Source organism: Enhydra lutris, unplaced genomic scaffold (assembly GCF_002288905.1).
Source record: "Enhydra lutris kenyoni isolate GAN:26980312 unplaced genomic scaffold, ASM228890v2 scaffoldscaffold1, whole genome shotgun sequence".
Taxonomy (NCBI): domain Eukaryota; kingdom Metazoa; phylum Chordata; class Mammalia; order Carnivora; family Mustelidae; genus Enhydra; species Enhydra lutris.
Window position 1 is genome coordinate 3380383 of NW_019154085.1, and position 17255 is coordinate 3397637.

At 48.1% G+C, this 17255-nt stretch overlaps 1 protein-coding gene across 3 annotated transcripts in view; it reads right to left on the reverse strand.

Moving 5' to 3' along the window:
* LOC111151880 (nuclear envelope integral membrane protein 2) overlaps positions 1–15075 on the reverse strand; it is a 30838-nt gene extending 15763 nt beyond the window's left edge. For 2 of the 3 annotated variants that reach the window (XR_002640891.1, XM_022510124.1), the window contains exons 1-4: positions 14834–15075; positions 5166–5281; positions 365–596; positions 165–237 (exon numbers count right to left, since the gene is read on the reverse strand). Coding sequence is in view for 2 of the 3 variants with exons in the window: in XM_022510124.1 (XP_022365832.1) it covers positions 165–237; positions 365–596; positions 5166–5281; positions 14834–14939 (527 nt within the window). In the remaining variant the exon portion in view is untranslated. Of the gene's footprint in view, positions 1–164; positions 238–364; positions 597–5165; positions 5282–8753; positions 9151–14833 lie in introns of those variants that run through there. The other variant, XM_022510242.1, reaches the window with a different exon arrangement.
* Positions 15076–17255: the final 2180 nt, after the last annotated feature.

Here is a 17255-nt window from a genome sequence, read left to right on the forward strand (position 1 = left end):
TAAAGGTCTTTCAAGCACTATCTTCAGATCTATTGTTTGTAAAACTACAGCAGGAACTACAAGCTAGTGTGGAAATATTTAGCATGGGGTCAAAATTGTGCTATCCTCTTTTTAAAAGGATAAAAGATAATTGACAAAATTAAGAAAGTAAAATGGATACTTACTGACTCAACGTCTTTGCATAAAAGAAGAGGAAAACGCCTGCCACAAACACAAGGAAGAGTTTGAAATCCACAACTGGAGTAAAAAAGACACACACGACAAAGGTTTTACGTCAATGTAGTTAGTGAAAGAAGAGAAAACTCAATTTATTGGAATGTCACTCCAGAAAAACAAAATCCAGAAAATCAGAAAAGAGACTTACTGTTTCGAGTCACACTAATTGTATAGACAAATATCTTCTTGACAGGTTTCACAGAGAAGCACATGGTCTCTCCATATGGATTGATGATTATGGTTATTTCATTAGACTCCTTTGGTGTCCAAAAATTATGAATCATACACTTGATAAAAGATAGAATGGTTTCTGGATATTGACAATTATGTCTTTCTGTGATATATTCAATACTGAGCAGGCCTGAACTGTTAATTTTCACCTATAAAATAAGAACAAACAAATCCATAAACACATAAGCTCCTTCTCATAAGCTCCTTCAAATCATGAGCAGAGGAGTGAAGAGAGCCTGAGATAACAGAGTGAAGAACGGACAGTCAGATGTACACAATTCCGGGGATCCCAGTGATGGACCTGCAGATCCGTGTTTAGTTCGAACATACTGGAGCACAGAGACTTTGCGAGGTGGACGTTTCTTCCCCTGGGTTGTAGGTGATTTAACTCCCTCTTCTAGCAAGTTGTTGTGGCCAAGGGACATGTGAAAAAGGATGGCAGAAAGCAACAGGTGGCAAACTACTTGGTCTATAAAGGGGTTTCTAGCTCTACCACTGTGTACTGTGTTTGAGGAAAAGCACTTCTTCTGGATCAGCTGTGCATGTGCAATTCAGGCTTCTCTCCCCGCGCCTCCTGAAGAAGAATCCAACCACGGGTCCTAGTCAAGTCTCACAACAAAGCACCTGCTACAGCACCAAGCAGCCACTGACAATCCAGCCAGTGATCATTAAACGACAACTGTGCCGCTGCCTTTGTCTGTCCCTCTCTACTCATACTCTTCTTTGTCCAAGAGTAAGGTGAGCCGGAAAAGAAGAGGGAGATCACCAGCTCTCAGTCTCCGGCCTTAGGTGATATAAGCCGCTACCTACCTCCTTTCTCTTGGACTTCAGCTCCTGGCTCACTACTGCTCTCTATTTCCTGTCATACTTCTCGGGGATTCAATACACATAGTACACACACCAAACTCCTTCCTATGCTCTGACTCTCTGCATCTTGAACTCCTCCCCTCTTGTACTCTTGCCCTCTGCCGGGCCTCAGCTCATCCCTCCCACGGCCACACCCTGGACCCTGTCATCACCAAACTACAGACCCTCTATAGGTTGTTTTATGCATCCCACTGGCTGACCACCAACTCCTACCTTTCCAGTAAGCCCCTTATAGGACCTTGACCCCAGGAAGCCTTGACCTCACCACACATCAAGCATTTTCCCCCTGCTCCTCACCCCTTCCTTTCCAGCTAAATTCCAAGGTCAATCATTATAAAATCATTCCCTTGCATGTACCCGCCTCCTTCGCACCGCTCTTGCTTTGTCAGCCCTACCTGCAAAATCCAACCCTCCAACCATTTCACGCTTGGATTTGTACCACCAAATGGCACCAGATAAACACACAGCAGTCTGACTTCAAGCCCGAGTGTGAGCCTGAAATGGGACGTAAAGCTACAGGTGATCATACCACACATTCCTATCTACTCTCTACTCTCTTCAACAAAGATGTCATAGCTTTTCCCTTCTCAACACCAACACCTCCTCCTCACCCTCACTCTTGGCTGAAAATGGAAGAAGACGAAGTCAACAGGCTCCCAACCCATTACCCAACCAGCAGTGAGTACCTGCAGGGACGTGCTCTGCTTCCTGCCTATGGGGAGGAACTTTCTGCCAGAGAGGAGATTTAAAGGAGATTCAAAGGTATCCTTTAGAGTATCCTTTGTCTACTCAAGGACATCATACCAATAGTCCTGCCCTTTCTATTGGACCATCCTACTGATGTGGGAAACAAAGACAAAAGAAAAATTAAATTTCCTTACTACCTATAGCCCACTGGTTAAGTCCTTGAAACAGGCAGAATGACATTCCTCTAGAAACTAAGCTGCCTGGATGTTAATACTTTGCTAAGGGCAAAAGGCAATCTTAACCCAACACCCAGATCCTGTAAGTCTACTTTACACACAAAAATTCCTTTGGAAACTTCCTTAATCTTTATCTCTCCAAGATACATGTCAGCAATCATCCCCCAAGCATATGACCCACCAATATACAACTGAAGGGTCTGATAACTAAGGTTTCATTAGGCAGTAATAAATGACTTTTTCCCAACAACAGCTAGCCCCCTCAAGGTTCTGGAAACCTTGCTTCCAAAATTCCTTAGAGACTTACGCTGTCCCTAATCCCCTCCCAACTTAAGAGAATATAATGGGCCACTCCTCGTGACCCCAGTGTAGCTCTTTCTGCCCATGGGTCCTGTCCCCAGCTTTAATGAAATCACCTTTTGTACCAAAAATGTCTCAAGAATTCTTTCTTGGCCATTGGCTTCAAACCTTAACATCTTTCCTACATCACTATTAGCATACAAACATGTTGATACTTTTCCCATGGTGGGTGGGGGGGAGCCTTCTATTGACTCACTTTCCCCTCCAACCATCCCTTTGCTTCCCAGTGCAATCAAATTCTCTTAAAAAGGTACCCATACCTGCAGTCTTCAGTTCTTTTCCTCCAATTCTCTCTTTAACCCTCTTCAGTCATGGAGTGTTTCATGCCCAAAAGGCTGTCCCTGACAAGGTCACCAGCAGCCTTCACGTTGTTACAGCCAATTCATTCTCAGTCACCACATTTGATCCATGAACAGCATTTAGCACTGCTCATCACTCCCTTCTCCTTTTAACACCTTCTTTGTGCAGTGCTCCTTCTCTCTCTCCTCTGTTGGCTCCTTCCTCCTCCCTATGTGTAAGACTAACCCAGGCTCAGCTATTGGTCCTCCAGCTAAACTCACTCCTTAGCACTGTCTATAAACACGCACCACTGCTTACTTTTTCAGAAAGTAACACAGGAAACATACAGAACCTAGTAAGACTGCTACCCACAAGGGCTAGATAGGAATAGGTAGAGGAATGAGGGGGACTGACACTTCTCTGAGAATACTTCTGCATAGAATTGCAATTTAAAACCATATTAATTCCATCCCTACTAATACATGTTAATAAGATCAACTAAGATAGGGAAAAAACCTGAAAACAATAAAAACAAATATATTTCAAATGGAAATGGCAACAAATAAAACAAAATATATTTCAAATGAATAATATAATCATATTAAAGGAGGTGTGTGGGAATGAGTTAACCTAAGTGATTCTGGAGCACAGTATTTAAACTATACACTCTCACACTAGAGGTAAAACACACTCTAAACAAATACTGACAAATAAATTACTATTCTAGCATTAGACAAATAAATCAATATATTGAGAATAATGAAAACTAGTTTCCCCCCATCAGAGAAAAAAGTTACAAATATGGCAAGGAGATGAGAACGAACCCAGTAGTATGGAAGATACCAGAACTCGTGTTTTTCAACAGATGGAGAGACAGAAATAGAACGTCCACAGGTGTATGGGTGTGTATGTTTCTGTATGTACACATATGACAATGGTATCCCAGCACTAATAAATACACCCAACGCTGAATGCTCCTTGAAAAAAATGTATGATTCCAGCGTCGGGCTGAAGAAATTATAAAATAAGCCTGGAACATCTTTTTTACCAGAAGATGCTCAAATGATAGGCACAAAATAAAAGGACACATGAGCCATCTTAAAGGTGCTCTTACTGGCCAAATCTAGGACGATGTGAACGTCAGAGTAAATAATGAGGTAACGGACTATAATCCACTGGATGAATGGGCAATTGTGACACTGTGTGGATACAAACAAACTGGAGGAGGAAAACCTCTTCCTTACTGAAGAGCACTGATGGATGTGGAAAGAATCGTGGAATTAGAAAATGACCATTTGATAAACATCATGATGATAACTGATTCATGCAAGGATCATCAATGGATGATAAAACTAGGAAGTGAAAACCTGATGAGAGAGGAAAAGGACATCTACATAGTTTCAAATTACCTCCTCAAAATACTCATTTACTAAAAGGGCAAAATGGTCACTTTATAGTGGTAAAATTGTAAATTTCCAGAGACCACCTTAACCAGGTGATCAAAGTGGTGTGTATCATCAGTAATGGCACAAATAAACATCCTGTGCCTTCTGATACGCTGTCCTATCTTTTCCCTCAGCGTAGAATATGCTCTCTTCGTATAGTATCTTGGTAACTCATGAACTTCATTAACATCTTTCTCAAATATCACCTTCTCAACAAGAACTACCCTGACCACTCTTTTTATACTGTAACTTACTCCCCACCTCCCTCATTCCACCTCCCTTACTCTACATTTTCTGTTTTCATGGCACTTACTCGTTTTATAATTTTCTTCTCTACCTCCTACCCCTAGGAGTCTAAAAATCATAGGAACAGGGATCTGTTTTAGGATCCTACGATACTGATGTATCCTAAGAGCCAGTAATAGTTCCTAGCCCTTAGCAAGTGTTTAATAAATATGTTAAGTGCTGAATGAAGGGAAGTACTAGGCTACTGAGATTAACTATTATCTTGGCCATCCCTGGGATCAGAGAAGGGCTTGGGATAGAAATTATTTTGGAAAGTAGGAGAGAGGGTGTTGTCTTGAGTTGTGTCTGAACAGTGAGCACACTGTGCTCGCTTGGATACCATATTTCTTTGGAATGGTTTGGAGAAGGGCTGATAAAAAGCATGAAGAGTTAATGTTCCCTTCCACATGCCCCTTTCCCTTGGGTCACTCTATGTGATTCCCGAGTCAGCTTTCGTACTGATACGCTGCTCTATGCCATACAAAAGCTATTTTTTATTCTTGAACTAGAACATTTTAATTCTCAGTTCCTAAGACATGATTTAAATGTAGGCTCTTACCTGCATAGTTGACCACATATATTTCCACTCCATTTGGGAATTTCGATTGTAGCAGTAACAGTCCGAATCAGATGTTGTAATAAAATCCATTTCCTTCAGAGCTTTACACCTTAGAACTGAGAGACGGAAAAGAGAAGTACTTCCTAAAATATTTTATTTCCCAGAATCTTTTTTTTCTTTTTCTTCACAAGAATAATGCTGTTTTTACATTCTCTAACCAATGAATTTTTCTACATGGTAGTTACCGTCCCTCAGTCTTTCCAGCCCACAGGAGACAGACAAAAAAATTACAGTCCCGTGTCAATTCTCTTACGATATATGGAAGGTACTGTAGGAACACAGAGAACAGGTACTTCAGTCTTGGAGCAGAGGGTAAGAATTGGGGGCAGCTTCCTAGAAAGGGGGAAATGTGAGAGAGCACTGAAGGGGGAGCCGGAGGCAGCGAGACAGAGAAGACAGGTCAGAGGGCGGCAAGAGATGAGGGAAATCACGGAAGCGGTTTAGTCATTCACCGAGGATGGCGTACGGGGAATACACGGGGGCCTTCCAACATCTGCAGGGAGAAGCAAACAGTGGCCACCACTTCAAGGAGTACAGACAGCGCGTTGAATGCAGAGCACTGAAGCCCTTTTAGGTAAGCATCAAAGTCTCAGCAGGAAACTGCTGACACTCCCCAGGGTTAAACGGAAGAGTTCAGGAGGCTGGGGCAGAGTTAAGGCATTAACACCGTGAGCTAAGGCACTGGGAACTTCCTAGACATCAATGACAGCAGAAAGCCTGTAACATCCCTAGGCCTGAAATGGCAAAGGTAGGGCTTGATGTTACTGGAGCTTCTCAAGCCAGGAGGACAGTCTAATGGGATGCAATCCCTGACAGAACGTGGGATGGTGGGACGAAGGGAGCACTACGTCAGCCTCTGTCTCCTGCCCTCCTAGCAGGGCCTCTCACTGGCCAAACACAATGGGAACCAAAGGGCCTTTGAAGCAGCCCCAGTGATACAGCCCACAGACGTCAGCTTCCAGACACTGAGCAGGGGAGGGAAGGACAAACAAACAGAGAATAACCAGTTTTACCAGGGAAACAACAGGCACTCAGTTGTGTTTTAGAAAAAGCATTCTCTAAGCAACGTGCAATTTTAGAGGTGAAGAAGACTCAAAGCAGAAGAACCACCAAGGAGGTTACTACAGCAACCTAAGCAAGGACAGAGCTGGGTAGGAGGGAGAACGAACAGATTAAAGACCACTCATGACCGGGCACCAACAGGCTCTGGAGAGTCATTAGATAAGGCAGCACAAGAAAGGACAGTTCTGTTAAGTGGAGAGATGGCAAGGCTCTTCACGCCAATACGGAACACCATTGAAGATGTAAGCTCGTGCAGGGAAAGGGGGATGAGTTCAGTCTGGGACATAACTAAGTTCTGGTTGTGGGACTATGTGAAGACGGACGGGTCTGCAGCACAGGAGAAATCTGGAGACAGAAGTAGATACATATGTGTGTCCGTGTGTATAAACATACGCATTTGTGTACTATATGTAACATTAAATAATGTGTAACACAACACCATATACCATAGTATACAGAGGAGGAGAGACAGGTGCTTTATCAGAGAGGGTAAATAGCATAAGAAAATTATTAAGTAATGGGGTTTTTATTCTGTGGCTGCCTCTGTGCCAGAATTTAAAATGAGGTGAGATGCTTTTTATTCCTCAGTCAGGGTTGGAGGCCAAGATCTGCCCTTGGGGATCACGGTCAGGGTTGCCACAAGCTGGCAGGCTTGTTTTCCTGTCTCAGACATCTGTGCTTACTGGGAGCCCCCACTTGGTCTACACCAGGCGTGCTGACCCCCCAGCCAGACTAGGGTCTGAAGTGGCAGCACCGGGCCCTGGGCCCTTGAGCTCTCCTTGGATAGTGCCAGGTTCTCACAAGCCAATCCTGGCCTGTGTTGCCCCCAAAGTAGCTTGGCGCCCGGCCTGCCCACAGGCAACACCTAACAAACACACCTAAACAGGTAGTCATCTACCACAGAGATGCCTGTGAGGGAGTGGGGCACTCACCTCCTGCTCTCCTACAAATAATGGCTTTGGCCCCAGGACCTATCACTGGGGAGGACAGGGTGTCCAAAAGTGGAGAATTCGGCTGTGGAAGGGGCATCTGAGGCCACCTAACTATTCTTCCCTGCCTGGATTAGTTGGGTACCAGCCAGGCTGTTCCATCCAACCACTCCAAGTCACGTCTCCCATATGTAATCCCCTACAGGACTGTGAGGAGCAGGGTGGTGAGGGAGAGTGTGAGTGGGTGCTGAGGAGGAGCTCTGCAGGCGTCTGGGCAAGGAAGTCAGACCTGACACTCAGTACAGCAGCCACAAGCACAAAAGCCCCAGTTCTTTTTTTCTTTTTTTTTAAGATTTTATTTATTTATTTGACAGACAGAGATCACAAGTAGGCAGAGAGGCAGGCAGAGAAAGAGGGGGAAGGAGGCTCCCCGCTGAGCAGAGCCCGATGTGGGGCTCGATCCCAGGACCCTGGGATCATGACCTGAGCTGAAGGCAGAGGCTTTAACCCACTGAGCCACCCAGGCACCCCAAAAAGCCCCAGTTCTAAGGGTTCGCCTTTTCCAGTCTGACAGCTCTGGCCTCACACAGTTGCAAGTGGGAAATGTTCTATGCTGAAGAGCCTACTTCCATCAGCTGACAAAATCATGTTTTAGAGAAGTTTTCAAGTTCTGTTTTTCTTCAGAACAAAAGTTCTGAAAGCATATTTTGTTCTAAAAGCAATAAACCACTTTCTGCGGGGAAAACAAATAAAGTGAACCGAGATGAAAATCCTAAATTCTTCTGGATCCAGGATAAGGTGACATCACCGGCTCTGTCAACAGGAAACAGAGAACAAACGCTGTAGGCACACAGAGAAAGGGACCTTATGCCCATCCCCCATCTCCTTCAAGGGAAGTGCCAGCACAACCCGCTACAGCGAAGATGAGCAAGGACAGAGTAACTAGTAACTAGTCACAATTTCGTCCACTTCAGGAATAATACCGAATGAGTCCACACAGGTCCACGGCCTGCTAGAAGCGTCCTAAGCATTCTGCTCGAGAAAGTGCAGACAGACTTGGGGAGAAGATGCAGAGAGTGCCCACCCATGTGACCACACGAAAGTCACAAGAGAATCCAGTATTTTCCATCGGGACACTGTCAAATCATTTAATCTTTACTCTTAACATGGTGAGGAAATGCATATGTTTTTAAATATATGAACAAATTTGCTGAGTTTGAGAATCTGAGATGCAAACACAAGAGTCTACGAGACAGGTCTCAAAGAGGCACGTGAAGGAAGGTCCAGAGGCCCTCTGCATAGAGGATACGAAAAATTAAAAACGCTTCCCCCAGCATGGCCTGTTTATAAACAAGACCAAAAGGAGAATGCAGAACCAGTGTGACCAACACAAAGCACCCCATGCTGAGGCGAATTCTCGGGTATATCTGAGATGCAAAGGACTCCTGGCCACAGCCTATGCAGGGAGAGGGCACTCCTGGCCATCCAAGGGCCGCAGCCAGCTGTAGAAAAGACCATGTCAGAGGCAGTGTAGAACCCGGGAGCACCTGAGCAGCGAAAGCACATTACAAGCCTCCAGGTAGTGGAAGCAGAGGTAGGACTGGAAGGAGGGCTGTGGACCGGCCTTCTGGTGTCCCTCGTTGTGCCTCTCCAGGGTCTCCTGTGGTGTCTCTGAGCAGAACAGGGCTAAACCAGGTGGCAAGAGCTGACAACTTTACACCGGGGGTCCTCAATAAAAGAGGGGAATCCCTGCCTATTGTTGGAAAGGGAGTGCATTCCAACAGAAAAGGGGAAGGGTGGGGATGCCCCAGGTCCAGACCGCAGCAGCCCCAGACCACTGTACAAACACTGACTTCCAGCCAGCTCTCTCTTCAGGCTTTCTCCTAATACCACACTTGTGCCCAATGTTAGGCGCTTTTCTTTTCTTTTCTTTTTTAAAGATTTTATTTATTTTATTTGACAGAGAGAGATCACAAGTAGACAGAGAGGTGGTGGGGGGAAGCAGGCTCCCCGCCCAGTAGAGAGCCCGATGTGGGGCTCGATCCCAGGACCCTGAGACCATGACCTGAGCCGAAGGCAGAGGCTTAACCACTGAGCCACCCAGGCGCCCCTGTTAGGCGCTTAAGGGTGACGCCAGGGCTGCCGCTTGCATTGCCTCTGCTGGTGAGCCCTGCTGCTTCAAGGAATCAGCCCCGTAAGAACAGGGAACTACTGCTCTTGTTAGCGGTTTGAGGGAATAGCCTCTTTCTGGGACCTGAACTTTGCAAACAAACACTGCCCTCCAATGAGTTTTTTTCTACTTGGTCCTAAGACCATCTCCTAAATCATGCGACGTCTGTAACTCTTACGAGCAAGATGGTGTAAAACAGTGCGGTAATTTGAATTCAGAAGTAAATGCTTCTCTGTCATCCAAGCCAGTCTCCTTGCACTTGATTACTGTACAGCCTGGTTTCCGTGCTTCCAGCACCACGCCGTGACGTTCCCCTGCAGGCCATTCTCCACTGGCATATAGATCATTTAACATCATCAATCAGAGCACATCATTTACCTGCTGAAAACCGATGACTTCAGGCTGCAACCACAAAATCCACCCTCCCTTCCAAGGACCTAGTACCTCTGACGTTCTCTCCTCTTCTCCCTTCTCTCAGCTGCTCAGGCCACACCAGCCCTCCCGCGCTCAAGATGCTGAGACACTCCTGCCTCGAGTTTCCCTACTTGCTGAGTCCTTGACCTGCAATCTGCTCTCCGCAGCTTCTGGCAGAGCGTCTCCTGATAACTGAGGTTTGCCCAAACGTCACCTCAGGAAGGCCTTCTCAGACCCCACTGTCTAAAATGGCACACTCCAACCCCTTTCACCCACTTTCTTCTCACTCTGCTTTATTTTTCCTCATACTATTGTTAGTTTATACTCTGTCTCTCCATAAAGTTAGGGACAGCATGTTCATTACCGGATCCCCAGCCTTTAAATATCTGCCTTTTGTACGTAGGTTGTAATTTGAGAGTGTTGGTGGGTCATTTGGGCGTGCGTAGCAGAGACAATGAAAGCCTGGCCAATCTTTGTAAAAGGCTGCCCGGTACCAGTCAGCACCATAAAAGGAGGTGCACTCTGGCCTTCCCCTTGAAGCAACCTGATGTAATCAGACACCCCATCCAGCCTGGGTCACATCCCACCCACGGAACCCACAGGCTACATCTCCCCCTCACCCCACCTCATCATCAATATACCTTAACTACAGGGTTGAAAGCTGTAATCCTTACGATCCCTTGGGCTAGGGACCTTCTTTATCCTTCCCGGATAGAGAAGAACAGAGAGAAGCAAGAAACAAGAAGCTTGGTTTTGTTTTACTCATATATAGCACATCAGTGTATCCTGCAAAAGGGACCTCCCAGTTAGATGAAAGTAACTTGCTCTGAATTTCTCCTCAGTCCTCTACAGGATTAAGCAAAGTACAGACAGAGGTAGGTTGCTCTGGTATGGATACCCACTGAAACACTACTAAAGGCATGTTGTGAGGTGCTCCCCTGGAATTCTCCAGAGTGGCCTCTGGCTTTTGAGGTGAAGCTGATGTCAAATTTACACAACACATGAGACATAACAGACGGTGTTAGCATTTCATGGTGTCCTCTGGCTACCCTCATTATTACTAACTCTCTTCAGAGATGAACTTCATTCAGTTCACTTAAGAGCCCCTAAACATCTAAGGAACTAGAAACAGCTACAAGAAACCACAAATCCAGCTTCATGGCAGTTCGTGTAAACCTTAAGCCATAGGCTAGCTGGGCTAAGCATAAAGCAGTAACTGTGACAATCAACACTGTTTATCTAGGCTTCTTCTAGAGACATTTTACTATTCAGTTTTTACTTCCTCCATCTCCACCTGAGGGAGGGAACAGAAGATGCAGCAACGGGACTGCTTATCTGAAACCTATACAGCTGCTCGAGCCCCGAAGTCTGGGAAGCTGCCTGCTGTCTGCGGGCGTCATTTATTCACGGGGCCTCAGTCTTTGCTGGTTCATTCTGTCAAGATGGAACTTCCTAGAGGCAGATGTAGGCAAACCCAAAGATATCACAATGATACCAACAAAATGCTCTCACAGTACAATTCAGAAAACAAAAGGGAATTTCTAGGGATTCAGAAAAATGTAATAATAATCATTCATTTGATCAGACGAGAACAATACCTGCCCAGGGACAGCTACTGCTTCCACCTGAGGCTGAGTATGTTTCCACCCCTAGAAGGTGCCCCACAACCCAGGTATTCACGGCCTCAAACCTGATCCCAGATCTAGAGAAAGATCTGCAGGGCCAACCCTGAATGCCATCCTTCCTACGCCTACCCCCAGCAAGGCTGCGTCGCAGCCATGACATGATCATCACCTTCTGCAACTCCCTGCAGTCCTCAAAAGGTTCTCTCGATTCTGCAATAAAACTGACTTCTGACTTTCTGGACAGTTGCGCCCAGACTGCTAAGACAAAGCATAATTATTTACATTACCAAAGAATTTGAGTCAGGGTGACCTTACCCAGCGAGATTCCTTAGTTCATTTTAAATAGTACTCAATTTATAAATATTCAATTAATCTAATTTAAGACTATATAGCTTATATAAAAAAGGGACAGATGGGTTATCACCCGCTTTAATAAATTACATTTAAAATTACTACTTTGTACAGCTTTTGTCATTTATTAGTTTTCCTAAATGTAAAAGGACATATTTAAGTTAAAGAATTTAGTCATACATAAAGTAAAAATATTCAAAACTTCAGAAAAAGGCAGGTAGTACTTAAGCCTACTTATAGAATATGCTAAAAATAAAAAGCACAAACACTCCTCAAATCTCAGCAGATCTTAAACAACTTCCAACATAAAAATACTTCAGCAATGTTCCTTCTAAAAATTTAACCTTCATATGGCCCTCATATGGGAAGAAAATATCTTCAGATGAAACTATAACAGAATAATAAAATCACTTATTAAATTAGAGAGCCATTTTCTCCATTTGGCCTATTACTGCTTTTCTTTTGGGACAAGAAGAGGGAAAAAAATAAAAACAAAAAGCAAAAACCAACAAACCTTAGCTCCTGAAAGCTCAAAGGAAGGATTTTTCTGGGTATTATTTGTAGATTCACATTTTCAAAGGAGTTAGCATGGAGCACCAAAGTTAGAAGGTAACTTCTCTATTCTATTAACCCTAGTTTAACCAGAATTGACTATAAATCTTGATTTTTGTTTCTCCAAGAATGTGCATAGAAAATGAATCTGAAATTAGCACATACTGATGCACATTCAGGCCGATTTTAACTTCAAGGACTGATTTTTCTTCTCCTTAGATGAATTTGAAAGTTGTGGTTTCAAATGGCCTATCACTACATAGTTCAAGCCTGGGAACTCAACACGGTGGCCTGAACTACATCATAAGACAACACATGGTTTCAAGGGTCCTCAACCTGGGCTGCAAACCATGAGTAATGTTCAGCCAGCCAACTACCTGCCTCTCCTGTCACTTGCCTCTGACCTTCCTCCAAATAGGGTGACAGAAAGCTAGCCTGGCTCTGGATGTTCTCTGTTTTATGGAAGGGTGTGTGTGCATTGAAGAGAATTTTACAACAATAAAGTATCATCTAATCCAAGCTTCTCATGTTATAAATGGGCCCTATTATGAAAGGAAGTCCCAGCTGTTTGATCTCAGTTCATAAAATCACTTTTACAGCAGCAATGTTCCTTAGATCTAGTCTAGTCCAAGGGTTCCAAAGTGGTGTCACCAGCACACCACAGGATCCAGGATGCTCCACAGCCTGTCCCATATAAAGCGTATCTGGAATGGCAAGAGTTGCTATAAGGCTTCATAAGTTGCCATTTTTCTTGGCTCTGCGCTAGAATTTTTATCAACTCAGTGTACCTCCTGCATGTCTTGGGCAGAACAGTAGTTCTGACATGCATTTACGTAGCTCTCTGGCTAATCAAACAAAGGAAGTCATAGTTAACACCAAATGTTGTAACACAAACATGAGAAATACTGGGTTCACAGAAGGAAATAAAAAGGTGGAAGAAAATGCTGGAAATCATTCCACAATGGAACAACTTTATCGTATGATGAGAAAACGACGGTCGATAAAGACTATGGGCCCGGACCAAGGTAATTCTACGAGTGGATGGGGGCATGGAAGGAAAGTCTAGAAGTGAAGGTTCTGGATGTTGATCCGGGCCTACTTAGAAGTTTCTGGCTGCTGCCATGCTCAGAAACCCTCCGTCTTGGACACGTCTGTGATTTATCTGTTGATCCGTGTAGAATGGTTACATTTCTTACTACTAAGCCTGCCTTTCCCCATCTATAAAATGGGTATCTAACGGTACTTGCTCTCAGAGGACTATTACAGGCATTGGACAGGATAATGCACTCAGAGCACTTTTAACACTGCTGACACTTCGTGAACACTCAACAACTGAGTGTTCGATGACCACCGGTACAGAGCGGTCGCCCAAAGTGGAAGTCACTGCAACAGTCCCAGGGGTTGGCAGCTCCGGCAGAATCCAGCCGTCATCTCCATCCTTAGACAAAGAACCCCGACCTCGCAGGAGGAGGTCCTCTGTCCAGCCTGCAAGACCAGGCTTGGTTGCTCCCTGCAAACAGAGGTGGCCGATGAGATGAGAAGCTGGTGGACAACAGCTCCAGGAAACCTTTAAAGGACGTTGTGCGGGGGTGGGGGAGGGGGCGGAACGATGCTCTGCGCGTTGTGAGCAGCAGCTGCCCCTCCGCGCGGGATCCCGGGAGCACCCCCCGCAGGGGACCGCGGCGGCGCCCCAGCAGCCACCGTCCCTCGTGCCCGCGTCCCACCGCGCGCTGACCTCGCAGCGACGCCGCGGGACACGCAGCATCGGGTCACGCGGGACCGGCCGCGGGTCCCGCTCCAGGCCACAGAGCCCGTCCGCGGAGGAGCCCCGGCCTCACCCGGAAGACAAAGCCGTCGCCCGCTTGGCCCGGGTCCACAGCAACCGCCCCAGGAGAAGCACGGACGTTTCCGCCGCGAGCCACGCGCCTTCTGGGGCCGCGCGGGGACGGCAGCCGGGGCCGGGCAGCTGCGGGGCCGCACACGAACCACCGCACGTCCGCGCCGCGGCCGCTGCTTCGACCGACGGGGGAACCCGGCGAGACTCGGAGCTCCGCCGTTTTGCTTCTGCTAAAACCAGGAAAACGTGCAGGTGCGGGGCGCCCGGGTGGCTCAGGCCATGGTCTCAGGGTCCCGGGATCGAGCCCCGCGTCGGGCTCTCTGCTCGGCGGGGCGCCTCCTCCCCGACCCCGCCTACCGCTCTGCCTGCTTGTGATCTCGGTCTGTCTCTCTCTGTCCAATAAGTAAATAAAATCTTTTTTTTTTTTTTTTAAAGCCCAGGTGCCGCCCGAGATACCAGGGAGCCCGAGCAGGCGGGGAGCGGGGCTGGGCCTGGCGCGGGTACCGGTTGCGCCCTGGGGTGAGCCCGGAGGAACGAGGCAGCGCCCGCCGGCCCCCCCCCCCCCCACGACGACGCCGGGCGCGGGCGGAGCAGCTGCCGGGCGCCGGCCGCGCGAGAGCCGGAAGCCGGGAGCCCGCGCCCGCCCGCCCGCCCCCCGGCCCTGTTACCTGAGAGCGCGGCCGCCGCCTCCTCTCCGCGCACGGCGCCTGCGGGCGGGGCGGACAGCGGCGGCAGCCACAGGAGCAGCCACCAGCGCCCCGGGTGCCGCCGCATCCCGCCCCGGGACCAGGGCGGTGGCGCGGGCCGCGGCGGGCAGGCTGGGCCGTTGGCAGCAGAAACCCCGCGAGGCCCGAGAGACGAGGGGGCGGCGGGGCCCGCAGGCGGGAAAGGCCGAGACCCCGCCTTCCCGCGGCCGAGGAGCAGCCGGCGCGAAGCTCCCGCAGCCGGGGGTGGGGCGCGGCCGGCGCAGGCCCGCGGGGCTCCCGGGAGCCGCCCCCGGACCCCAGGGCTTCCGGGCCTCGCTGCCCCTGAGGCCGTCGGGCGCGCCGCGGTCCCGGCAGTCTCCGCGCGAGGCGCCGGTCGTGGGGGAGGGGCCCCTCGACTGCGGGTTTTGCCTCAAACTTCCTCGACCCGTGCGTGACCTGCGGGGTTTTAGGGCTGCATTCTTGGACTTGAGTGATGCTCTGTGAAGGGGAAGACTTTGGAGGAACCCCCGTTTTTACCAGTAAGAGTTAATTTTCCCTTTGCTTCCTTTAACGTTGGTGTGAGACAGCAGCAGGCGCGGTCGCTGCCCAAGGACGCGTGTCCGACTGCCAGGGCGCCCCGCGGGGAGAGGCTGGGACGTGCCTCGCGCTGCGGCCCCGAAGTCCGCTGCGGTCCGCGAGGACCCGGAAGACGATGCGCGGTTGCCACCGGGTGGGGGCGCAGGAAGGGGGGTCGGACGGGCAGAGCAGGTCAGAAAGTCCGGATTTAAAGTTGTAAGTACGTCGCGGTGACGTGACGCGCGGTGTGACACGGAAGCTAACAATAAGCTCGCCTGAGAGCTGCCGAGAGTAAACCACGGACGTTCTCCTCGCGCGGACGTTCTGTAACCGCGTGAGGTGACGGATCCCAACTTAGTGACATTCCGCGGCGCGTGTCAGTCACGCGGCGCCCCTGCAGCCGACGCATCATGTGCCAGTTACATCGCAGCGAAACTGGAGGAAATACCTGAGCGGCCTGAATACCGGTAATTAGCATAGAACTCGCAGACTTAAGTAAATTATATTGCATTTCTGTGTTTCTGAAGCACAGATCTTCCTCAGGCGCTGAAAATCCATTAATGTAATTCACTGTCTCAGACGAAGCATTGACTGGAGCGGAAGTTCCTCTCCTCTCTTCTAACTCTGGTCTTCTGCTTAGGTGCCTCGGAGAAGCCAGTGGTGACAGAAATCATCCCCTAAAAATAACGCAGCTTCGTTTTCCCCGAAGGTGTAAGTAGGACTCACGAACCGGGCTTTCCCTGCTTTAGCGTTAAGGTTTAACTATTTGTCCTCAAATCCATGGCACCATGTGGACGCCCGTAGATGGCTTTGGGAACTCCGTGATCTCCTTGTAAGGAATTCTTGAAGGGGATGAGTTTTACACATAAACCGTTAAACTTCCACCTGTGTGCCCTGAAGACTGTCTCCAGGGAAACAGCAGAGCTCTTGATCCAAGTGTGAGGTGTGCGCTTGCCTCTTGCACAACAGCTTTTTCCCCTAACCACTTTCATTTTGGTTTAGCCTCATTTGGGATGGCATGATGGAAAGTAGCTAAAAGAAACAGGTAGCTCCGTGAAAGACAAACACGCGTTCCTGCAGCGGTATCTGGTAAAGGGCAGGCAGCAGTGTAATGAGTTAATATTTAAATTGCTGGGGCGCCTGGGTGGCTCAGAGCATTAAAGCCTCTGCCTTCAGCTCGGGTCAAGGTCCCTGGGTCCTGGGATCCAGCCCCGCATCGGGCTCCCTGCTCAGCGGGGTGCCTGCTTCCTCCTCTCTCTATCTGCCTGTCTCTCTGCCTACTTGTGATCTCTCTGTCAAATAAATAAATTAAAAAAAAATTGCTGTTCATGTAGCAGGTCTTTAGTGAATATCTGTAAAGAAGCTAACTCAAAACACCACATTCCTCTCTATAGGAGAGCAATACATCTTTTTCCAGAGATAACAATCTTGGAAGGTGGTAGTTCTGTCACTGGGGGACAATCGTGAGACCTCATGTAACGTCCCCCAAACCTTTCTCTGATATGAAGACCTTAAGCTATTGGGGAACGAGCATAAAAGAATACAACCACGGGGCCATGGTGAAGACTCTTACTTCTGGTGGAGAGAGAGAAGGGCAAACTCTCTGCCCCTGGGGGAGCAGCAGGAAGCGCTGGGGTTCGGGGGCCTGAACTGAACTGACAGAGTAGAGGTTGGCAACTTCTGGGAAACCCTCTTTCATTGAAGGCATACCACAGAAACAAGGCAGCATTTGTCAGCAATGGTAAAAGGAGGAATACTGAAAAAGCCCCACCTTTAAGCCCAGGTACACAGGACTTGCCTAAGAACAAAGCTGACCAGGAGAAGGGAG